General features: G+C 39.5%; 1 protein-coding gene across 2 annotated transcripts in view; it reads right to left on the bottom strand.

Annotated features, from left to right (window-relative positions):
* Nucleotides 1-12,143, bottom strand: part of LOC126248963 (leucine-rich repeat-containing protein 40-like) — a 238,926-nt gene that overhangs the window by 177,827 nt on the left and 48,956 nt on the right. The window contains exon 2 of one of the 2 annotated variants that reach the window (XM_049950512.1): nucleotides 11,783-11,976. The exons of the other annotated variant lie outside the window; for it this stretch is intronic. Coding sequence (XP_049806469.1) covers nucleotides 11,783-11,976 — 194 coding nt within the window. The remainder of the gene's footprint in view (nucleotides 1-11,782; nucleotides 11,977-12,143) is intronic. 2 annotated transcript variants of the gene reach the window in all.

Genomic DNA, 12,143 nt, shown 5'->3' on the forward strand with positions numbered 1-12,143 from the left:
CGTGCAGATGTATAAACAGAACACCCATAGTCTAGTTCTGAATGGATAAGGGATCAGTACAAACGAAGGAGGGTAGACCGATCTGCTCCCCAAGAAATACTGCTTAGGACACGTGGAATACAAGAGACTGTGTAGAGCGGGCAGCCAGGAAAGACACATGGGAGGACCAAAAAAATTTTCTATCAAGCATGAGCCCCAGGAATTTTGAAGTTTCAGCAAACAGAAGAGCAACAGGTCCAAGATGTAAAGACAGAGGAAGAAAGACACTGCACCACCAAAAATTCACACAAACAGTTTGTTTTGTCAGAGGAAAAGTGAAAGCCATTGTTGGTGCACTACAAGTAAGGACGATCAAGACATCAGTGAAGACACTGCTCAAGGAGACAAGTCCGTGGAGAACTGCAATAGATTACAAAGTCATTGACAAAAAGGGAGCCGGAGATGCCTGGTGGGAAATAGGCCATAATAAGGTTAATGGCTATAGCAAAGAGAACAATGCTCAGGATGTAGTCCTGAGGCACCCTGTTTTCCTGGATAAAGATGTCTGACAAGACCAAACCCACACATACCCTGAAAACATAGTCTTTTTAAAATTCCTGAAGGAAACAGGGCAGGTGGCCTCAGAAGCCCCATGTGTATAGATTACAAAGGATACCAGTCCTCCAGCAGATGTCATAGACTTTCTCCAAATCAAAAAATATGGCCACGGTCTGGTATTTCTGCAGAAAACCATTCACGACATGAGTCGACAAAGTGTCAAGATGGTCAACTGCAGATCGGCACACTCTAAATCCACCATACCAACCAGCAACAAATCATATGTTCCATCACCATGAAAACACAGCTGGCGAGAGAAATGGGGTGGTAGCTAGAAGGAAGCTGTTTGTCCTTACCGGACTTAGGTATGGATATGGGTATGACAGTGGCTTCACACCAGCATCTGGGAAACATGCCATCTGCCCAAACACGATTGTACGTATCAAGGAAAAAGTGTTTGTCCGCAATAGAAAGATGCTGCAACATCTGAATGTGATGGATGGGATGGAAGATCAGGATGAAGTGAAAGCATGTTCTAGCTCCTCATAGCAATGGTGACACTGTAGCGATCACAATTCTGAGCAAAGGAGGGTACCATCCGAGCCTCCTCCACTTGTTTTTGATGGAGGAAGGCAGGGTGATTGTGGGTGGAGCTTGAAATCTTCGCAAAATAGTGCCCTAACGTTTTGGAGATAGCAATAGGTTCCACAATAACATCATCTGCTACAGTCAGGCTGGAAATTGGGGAATAGACCTTGGTCAAAGAAAGCCATCACAGGTTGCCCCACATGATGGAAGAGGGAGTGAAACTGTTAAAAGAACCATTAAATGAAATAAAGCTAGCATTTTTGCTATCCCGAAGAATGCGACAACACTGTGCATGCAACTGTTTGTAACAAATACTGTTCACCATCATAGGATGACGGTTAAAAACACAAAGAGCATGTCTCCGCATGCAAGTCATGTCCGGCACGTCTCAGTCTACCAAGGGACTGAGGCACATTGTGGTAAAGATGAAGTGCGAGGTACGGAAAATTCTGCGGCGGTAAGGATAATGTTCATAAGGTATTCTACCTGATCATCACAACTGGGTAAATATTGCTCAGCGAAGGTTGCCAGGGAGGAGTAAAGCCTCCTGTCACCCTTAGAAAGCTGCCAATTGGGTTTACACACAGGTCAGGTAGTTGTCAGCAAACAGATAGCACGCGGGAAATGGTCACTCAAATACGTGTCAGAGAACAAACCATATTAGACAATGGGCAAGCTGAGCAGTGCAGAATGAAAGATCCAAACGGGAATAGATGTGCATGGAGTCTGAAAGGAATGTGGGTCCTCCAGTGTTAAGACAAATGTGGTTGAATTGACTGAGCGGGTCAGCCAAGAGAGCATTTCCCTGACAGGTTCTGGGAGAGCGCAAATGGGGATGGTGCGCATTAAAATCACAGAGCAGCAGAAAGGAGTGCGGGAGTTGCCCAATGAGCCTGAGGAAATTTGCCATGGTGACACCAAAAGACATAGGGATGTAGACATAGCAAAGAGAAAAGATGAAGCGAGGAAGGAAAATGCGGACTGCAACAGCATGAGATGGTTTGACTATGAACATCATCTCATATGAGCAGGATGACTCCTCCATATCAAGGAATGCCTTCCTTGGGGGGGGAAAGTCAAAGTGGACTGGAAGGAAACACACGAGGTCAAAGCAGTTGTGAGGATGCAATTTTGTGTCTTGGAGGCAGGAAACAAGCAGACATGGCGGAGGTCTGCTGGGTGAGGGTGTCACGCGGCAACACTGTCGAAGAGGATCTCCGAGTTGAGGAAGGAGAAGACCGTTTGTCTTTGTTTGATTTCTTAGAGCCTGTGTCGTTGGCAGATGACTCAGACATTTGTTAGCTGGAAGGATGTAAGAAGTCTTAGCAGGAGTGTTGCCTTTGTTCTTTCCAGCCTGCCGGTTGTGAAGCAAGTGATTTCACTGCTGAGGGCGAAGATTTGGTGCTTTGTTGCACGGCTGGAGGAGAAGGAGATGGGGATACTAGCGTTATATGGGCAATTTTACAACTGCAGTGGTGAATTTCAGATTGCAAGTCTGTGTGGCCATTTCTTTCATGGAGCGAGGTGCAGCAAGAAAGGTACTGTAAGTCATAGACTATAAAATGCGAGACTTTTGACTAGCCAACAACTTGCGATCAACCAGACAATGTACTTTTTCCTTCACTCAGATCCCCTGGATGGCCTGCTCACTGAGATACACAGGACATTCTCAGGCTGAGGCTGCATGGTCACCATTGCAATTGATACAGAGGGGAGAAGGAGGTGGGCAAACACCCTCGTGAGCATCCCTACCACAAGCAACACATTTGGCCGTGTTTCAACAGGACATGTGAGTGTGGTTGTAACGTTGACATTGGTAGCAACGCATCAGGTTTGGAACATATAGTCAGCCTGCTTTACTCTTTGATGAAAGCACTACTCTATCAAACATGAGAAAAACAGTGTTTGTAGGCACTAAGGTTGCATCAGCCTTTTTCATTACCCAATGGAATGCAGTGACACCCTGAATAGAGAGGAAAGTTTGGATTTCTCCCTCATTCAGACTATCGAGCAGCCAAGTGTAAGTAACACCACATGAAGAAGTCAGCATTCAATGGACCTCGACAAGAAGGGATAGCCATGTAGAAATGAAGATGCAAGTAGTTGTTTGGCTTGAAAATCACAATTTGTCTCCAATATCAAAGTTCCACTATGCAAACAAGAGCAGGATTTCACAGAGTTCACAATTGCACCAACACCTTTCTGAATAATAAAAGGATTAATTGTAGCAAAGGACTGACCTCCTTCAGTACATGATACCATGAGGAACCAAGTTATAGCTGGGAGATTCTTTGAATCTTTAGCCTCATTCTGTTAACTTTTAGTGGACATAGACTGAGATAGTGATTGACTCACTGAGAGAAAATCCCCCATGATTGTCAGCATCTCTGATGACACACTCCTTCCAACAGGGGAGGGGGATGGGGGCTTCACCTGCCTTAGGTGGTTGTTCACACCTCAGGTCACAACTCCCAAACTCCTGAACAGAGGGACCAATTGGCAATTTGGGAATGTAACAGCTCAGGCCATCACCCCTCCCTGGGCTTGGCCTGTACCAGAGGGTACATGTGAAACCTACCTGTCTACTCGAGGTTGGGAATTACACATTACCCAGTCACCTGTTACACGTCAAATGTTTGGGCCAGCCTTCAGGAGTGCACAGGGAAGAAGAAGAAGAAGAAGAAGAAGAAGAAGAAGAAGAAACATTGAGGCATCTCAAATGCTGAAGCAGAGGAAGAGCAGGAGGTGGAGAATGAAAGAAAGAAAAAGGAGATGAGGGGCTGTTCTGCCATCAGGTTATTAAAATCCCAGGAAACATTCTCAAAAAAATCTCAGCCATGTTCCCCAAGGGAGTGAAAAATGAATAGCAGAAAGATAAGACATGTAGCATGGAAAGGAACGAGATGTTGCAAAGGTTGCGGCCCCATGGTAGCCATGCATGAACTTGCCAAAGAGTGATGGATGTGATGACGATGATGATTGTTTTGTGGAGCACTCAACTGTGTGGTTATCAGTGCCCGTACAAATTCCCAGCCTTTGCTCAGTCCAAACTCACTACTTTCACGAATGATGAGGACAACAAAACATCCAGCCATCTCGAGGCAGGTGAAAATCCCTGACCCCACCGGGAATCTAACCCGGGACCCTGTGCTCGGGAAGTGAGAACGCAACCGCGATACCACGAGCTGCAGACAAAGAGTGATGGAGTGATGAGACTCCTGAGGAGTAGGGGGGCGGGGGGTCGGTGAGACTGTAACTCCTCACTAAGTTTTATTATGACAACGATGCAATATGTAACAGATATTCATTGCTTTTCACTCACCAATTTACAGCAACAATGGCACAGTTCCCTCCAGCTCCCCATTGTCACTGTTGTTGGAATCAGTACCAAAACCATCTTCATTGTTGTCATCACCAAGACATATCATTTGCTGTTCATGGTCACTAATGGTACCTCCCACTGTCTGTGCTGCTCAAATAAGTTGTTCGACATGCCGAATCTTTTTCCTTCACGAGAATATATCCACAGTCTCAAGAGTTTCACACAACAGCCTTTCCACTAGCATTTTTGTGAAGGACTTGTTATTGTTCCTTACGTGCATCTTCACATACTAACTCAATGGAGTTGAAATGGCAGTGATACAGTAGCAGTCTTATTACAATATTATGCTGCTCCATAGCAATTTATTCTATCGTCTATGTAGGCGTCATAGGCTTATTTTCTTTAACAAGTGAATATAACAGAAGCTGCTTCATGCTGATATCTGAAGCAATATTTTGCACCTATACCACTGTACCAGAAGTCCTTTGTGGTCGTTTGTGGTTGGGGTTTTGTTCAGTATCACTTAATGATTTAGAGCATTGTCCATTACAATTGTTGTAGTGATAGAAAACTGTTTTAAAATGCTGCTGAACCACTCAACAAATGGTGTGTGGCCCATGTATTCATGGTAACCACTTATCTTTTTGGACCAAAAAACTGAAAGTGCATGAGGAACAAAACCACTGGAAGAACCTGCATGGATCACAATTAATCTAGCTCCTCTTCCTGGAGGCTGAAGACTGTTACTGCTTGGAGTGTCATCTGTCCAGCATTTACCGACAGCTTCCCCAGCATTAACCCACATTTCCTCTGGCCATATTATGGAATGACTGCCATTGTCCACAATTTTGTGCAAGAATATGCTTTGAGCCACAACAATATGCACTTTTTATAACAGGACATTGCATCTGTCTAGTGCTTTGTAATGGAAACCCATATTTTCATCTCAGTTTTTAGTGATCCCCCCCCGGAAATTTCCTGCTGTAGAGAGCATAAATATACCTGCGAACTGCATCAGTCTGGAAAGAATCTAATTCGGTGACAGAGTGAGGCTGCTTTTTCTCCTTTCCGAGAGTTGGTTAAAATACATTGTCTGATTCAAATGCCTCAAAATAATGATGGCTCAAAGCTATATCTCTCAAATTTTGCAATAACATTTCCTTACTAGCAATATCGCTACTGTCATTAAAAGAAAGTGAGCTTTTCAGTGATGGGAAACACCACAAAAATTGTGCTGAAAAGTATGGGTTTCTGTTATCAAGTGCTAGACAGATACAAAATTATAAAAGATGTATATTGTAATGGATCGAATTATATTCCTCCACAATGTGTGTAGCACAAATTGTGAAGCTCTTATCATAATGTGACTGAACTACTGTTATTTCAGTAACTCTAGAAAAATGTAAATGTGTTTGTATAATTAGATTCTACCTATAGGAAAAAAATTAAAACTGTTGCACTTGGGTGTGAGTTTGTTACAGCCTGTGACATAAATTTTAAACTTTTAATCAGTTTGTGGTGAAAAAAAAATGTGGAAGATTTGGGGATGTTAACACATACCTGGACCAACAAAACATTGCACTTAACAGTTTATGTTCTGTGAAGTTAAGTTGGCCAAACTGCAATAGTGACATCAACAGAAGCCTATATACACATAGAAGATGAAACATATTTCCATTCTGTCTCGTACATGTACGCTACTGAGAAATAACAGTGTATATAAGAATTTATTTTTGGGTTGCTACCGCAATGACAGCAAATAAACAACTGCATAATACTGTAGACCATAACTTATTTACTGTTATTTGTGGTTGAGGCTTTGTTCAGTATCACTGAATGATGTGGAGCATTGTCGATTAAAATTGTTGTAGGGACAGAAAACCATTTTAAAAGGTTCCTGGACCACTCAAGAAATCACGTGTGGTCCATGTCTTCATGATAATCACCTGTCTTTTTGGTCTGAAAAACTGAAAGTGCATCAGGAACAAAACCACTGAAAGAACCTGCATGGATCACAATTAATCTAGCTCTTCTTCCTGTCGGATAATAACCACTACTGCTTGGAATATCGTCCGTCCAACATTTATTGACAGCTTCCCCAGCTTTAACCTGTGTTTCATCTAGCCATATTATGAAATGAATGTCCTTGTCCACAATTATGTTTCAAAGAGCTAAAAAATTAGTTTAGATGAACAACCACAGCAAAGATTATAAATAGCAAAGAAATGCCAATGTTGCTGCTGTAGCCGTTATTAAAATTTGCCACTTAAACCACTATTTCTTAAATATGACAATATGTTTATTAAAACTCCTGCCACTACTACCAGGCATGCCTCATGTTTTGCACATTCAGAGTGGCTTCTAAGGTTTGAAACCAACACTGGGATACTGAAACTTACAAAAACAACATTTCACTTAGCGAACAGGACCATATTTATTTCTTTATTTAGGTTTTCTTCAGGAACAGTTAGTCCTTTGGTTAATTCAACTGTAAACACACTGTTTCTTTTTGTCATTTTAAGGTGAAAATTAATTTAATGGACAATACACAAAATTTGCAAATTCTGACACTGAATTTTATCTCAACTACAATAGGAGATGTGCAATGATGACATGGCTAGTGCAAGCTCTAAGAGTTGTAATTCATATAAAATATCTAGAACATAGAACAAAACATCTAGACCTCATTAGCTACAAGATATTACATATATGGTGAACAAAATAATGAGTGAAAAAATAAAACATACAAATTCATGCTATGAATTTTGGAAGAAAACAAAAGGTCAACATCAAAAGTACTTAGATCTAGATGCAAAATATTTAAGTTGACAGCAGCGAGTGCGACAGAGAAGTTACTGTATTGAATGAAATAACAAGTTCACTATTACTAGTCACTGTTTAATTTATCTCCACAATGCATTTCAAAGGTTTAAAACCCCATCATCAGGTAGATTTATTTGTATTAATGTTTATTTACTTACTCATCCATGAAATCATGTTGATGATATGATATACAAATTATAGCAATATACAATTGAATGAGCACAAGCCTTTTTGCTACACAGATTTCTAAATATATACACAGAATTAAAGATCCAGGTGACGTAAGTTAGTCTCCATAAATTTGGCATCAGTATAAAAATGATGCTAGAGCATTATGTTGGTAACATTCTTCCTGAAACAGTTTTTACTATTTTTGATTGGGCAAGGTAATTTATTATACAGTGTGCTGCCCATGTGCCTCACATTGTTTTGTCATTTACTCAGTCTCCGATTCGTCATGAAATGTTATCATCATTACAGATGTGATGATCATGCAAGCCATTATTTGTTTTAATGAGATGGAGATCCCTGTTTACAAATGAAACAGTCTCTAAGATGTATATGCATGGGACAGATAATATTCCCAGTTCCTTAAAGATTTGCTTGTTAGATGTATGTGGTGGTACTTTAATCATGATCTTGACAATTTGTTTTTACATAAAAAATATTTGCTTATGTACTGTCCCACAGAAATGAATACCATATGAGATGACTGGGTTAACTAGTGCACAGTACACTGTTTTAATGGTAGTCAAGTCACACCTTTGACTAAGAACTCTACAGGCATAGACGAGGCTACTCGGTTTATCTTCGTTGATATTCCACTTTAGTGTGTTGTCTATTCAGAGCCCCAGGAATTTAGTCTTATTTATGTGTATGAGAAGTTTCTTGTCTATGATTAATGATTCTATGTGTTGCATGGTCCTTTGATGGACAGAATATCATATGAGCTTTTTTCCATATTTTGTAAGAGATTTTTTTCATAGAGCTTCCACAGCTGTCAACTAAGTTGGCTCTCATCTGCTGTCGATAAATATTACAAGATAGAAGGTTTGTATCATCAGCAAATAACACAGGTGTTGAGGGTAGACATTCTGGGAGGTCATTAATAAAGAGAAAGAAGAGGGGGGGGCGGGGTGGAAGGTCGAGCCCTGTGGGACTCCTGATGTGACTGGTATTACATCTGAATAGCATGCTTTTCCATTGTGTCATTATTTCTACCAGCTGCCCTTTGTTTGATTGATGTGACTGAAACCATTCATTACACATGCCTCTTATACTGTCAGCATCCAGCTTACATAGGAGTGGTGTGTGACTGACTAGATCAAATGCCTTTGTCAGATCAATGAAATGCCAGAAGCATGTTATTTTTCATTAAATGCATTTATTACCTGGTCAGTAAATGAAAATAGCCTCACTGATGATTTATTTTTGTGAAAGCCAAACTGTTGTGCTGTTAGTGGGGAGTTATTTTCAAGAAAAGGACATTACTTGAGTATATACATTTTTTCTGTTATTTGGGACACCGCTGAGAGGATGGATATATGTCAATAGTTGTTGACCAAACGCTTGCCCACTTCTTGTGTAATGGAACTATTCTGGAGGTTTTCAATGCCTGAGAGAAAATGCCAGTACCCATGGAGCAGTTTATTATGTTGCAAAGTGGTTGTACTATTTCATCAGCAACCTGCTTTATTACGTAGCTAGATAAACCATCAAGGCCATATGAGAGGGAATTTTTCCTGCTCCTAATAATTAGAAGAACCTCCTTCAAAGTTGCAGGTATTAAAAAAAGTGATCTGTCAGAGCTTTTACACTTTGGAGGGAAGAAGTTTGTTTTTTTGGAGAGCAACCAATTGAAAGACTGCAAACAATTCCAGGAAAGTGTTTATTGGATGTATCAGAAGTATCTTTGGTGTTTTATTTGTTCTATTATATTGGAGAGATTCTTCTGTTTTCTGTTTGTCATCAGTTTGTAAAGTTTTTCTGACAATACCCCACATGGCTTTACATTTGTAACTAGAATCATTTATATAAGCTTTATCTGTTAGTTTATGGAGGATATTCTTGCACAGTTCGAAATAACTATGGAAATTTGGATCATGTTTTTATACCTTGTGTACAGAGTGACCTCTTGGTCTTACTTGACATTCTTATACCCTTTGTGACCAGCCTATTATTAGTTTTTCTGGTTCAATGTTGTACTTTGATTTGTTTTACTGAAAAAGTCATACTGAAATGAAGACACAGTATGTTAATGAATAGTGAAGTTTTCCTAGCTATTTTATCTTTCTTGTAAATAAATTCCCAGGACAGACTGAAGTAACTTTTTGAAAATGTCGATATTCTACGGCTTTTGGTCTATCTTCTGTAGATGGACTGGACCAGCCCAGGAGATTAATAAATGGGAGAAATTTTGGGTCCAGGAATATTGCATCTATACAACTGCTTGACTTACACAAGTTATTCTAGTTGGATCCTTTACTATGTTTTGGATACTGAAAGTTGCTAGAAGGTTAAGGACACCACTCACTGTACATGAAATGTTACCAAAATTTATGTTAAAATCACCACACAATATGAACTCTTTACCTCTGGATTTGTAAAAATACAATACATTTGCTAGCTCATTCAGAAACTGTCATATGTTGCCATGATGAGAACGGTAAATACAAACTACTATTATGTTAGACTGCTTTGATTTCTACAGCACAATGCTCAAAATGTTCCTTGATATTTAGGTGGTCAGTTTCGTTGCATGCGCTGAAATAACATCAACGTTGATACTGCTGCCTTACAGGTAGACTTCCACTTCTATCGGTTTGTTATTTATTGATGATACTATATAATGATAGCCAAGTCTGCGGAGCAAGGGCGGGGGGGGCGGGGGGGGCTGTCTGTATTTCTACATCGCATTTCCATGTTATTTTGTTGCTTACAGACGAAGTTCCATGGGAATTTGTCAACTCTAGTTTCTCTGTGTAGGAGAATCCAGGGCCATAACAGATTTATTTCCACTTTGGTTAATGAGAGAAGTCTTGTCGAGAGCTGTGCTTATGTCAGAATCTACAATCCTGCTGCCATATTTGTTGAGATACATACTGTGCCATGTGAAACAGTTTCTGGCACAAAAGCTAATGTCTAACAACTTAACATTTGTAAATTTTATACAGGGACTTTTTAATTTCAAATTAGTTAGTCTGAGTTCTTTGTTTATGCATGACCAGTCTGGTAGGTCATATCTTAGTGGTAGCATCATTGAAATAAAATTGGTAAAGTGCAGGAGCTGCAGTACTGTGAACATATTTTGATACTGGCACTAGCTTCATTTCTATAGACATCATTAGCAGCACCTATAAGTAAAATACAATCATTTCTTGTGAGACCAGAGCATTCTTTGTTTAAACTGTCCAAATTAACTCCAGGTTTTACATGGAAAGAAACACAAACACTGTTGTTACACTGTTTATCAATGACAGTGATACATTGTGTGCACAACTGTCACCAAATAGTCTCACCTTTTTCTGTAGTCGTTTTTCTCCTAGTGAACAACAGTTTATCACGCTTTTAGCATGTGCTTCTGCTAAACACAAAGTTGAGATGTCTTACATAGTTTCCTTGCAATTACAAGCATCTCCTTTTGATGAGATATCGGTACACTTAGTAGAGCTCATCAGCTTGTTTGCACGAATTTTTATCATCATCATCATCATCATCATCATCATCATCATCATCATCATCTGGCAATTGAGAAACTTATGTGTGTCGTGTTATGGTTTTGGGGAAACCTGTGGACTTGTCTCCAGTGGTCACAGGCTCATTTCTCAGTAGTTAATACATCACATATACACTGTCACACATTATAAATAGACACACCACCTTCATTTTTAATATGTGACAGCATATAGGTGATGTATTACGACAGAGAAAGGAGCCTGTGACCACTCCAGACAGTACCACAGGTTACCCAAAGTCTTAACACACCGCACACATCACATTAATACATAAAAATCCATCTGATGGAGGTTTAAACCTTTGAAATACATTGTGGAAATAAATTAAACACTGACTGCTAGCGGTAAACATTTATTTCATTCAATATCAAAAAAAGTCGCCATAAAGCCTAACCTAAAATGTTCACATTTACAGGTTATTTTACCAAGTGCACTATATTTACTGCTGGTATATTTGACATTTTTAATATGTGACCAAACAACTGGGCCAAAATGAAAGAAAGGCAGGGGATGCAAGGACAACATGATCAAATTGGGACAGTCCACATCAAAGCAGTACCCCTAGTAGGACTACTCATACATAATGATGTAATGAAATACATTCGTTTCCAAATGAAAGGGATGAAATGTTTTTGGAAAGAACAAACTATACTTGTGGCAAATAAGTAACTAGAATCCAAAAAATAAGTAACTAGAAATCCATATATAAGAAAAGAGATGAAATCACACAAAAATGAACAAAAATCACACAAAAACACACATGGATTAATATATTTACTTTCAATATGGTCAAGGCATCCAAGTTTGATATATCAGGAGGAATTCCCACAATGCAATTCTGACTCAGATCCAGTGTTGTTAAAGGTGAGTATTCCCACCACTTCTCTCCTTCATCCTGTTTCTCCATGTCAACATTTAAATTTTTACATTCAATGTCATCTAGGTTCTCCAAAGTCCACACTTTTTCTGGAACTAAATCAGAAAATGTATTTGTTTTTTTACAGAATTTATATGAAAGTTTAAAACCTATTATACAGTTCTCTGAGTATAAGTAAGAACAACAGCGATTCTGATGATCAGTTTAGAAATATTTTTAGTATATTATTACGCTTATCTCCAACTTTCATTTGGTATATTTA

Source organism: Schistocerca nitens, chromosome 3 (genome assembly GCF_023898315.1).
Source record: "Schistocerca nitens isolate TAMUIC-IGC-003100 chromosome 3, iqSchNite1.1, whole genome shotgun sequence".
NCBI lineage: Eukaryota > Metazoa > Arthropoda > Insecta > Orthoptera > Acrididae > Schistocerca > Schistocerca nitens.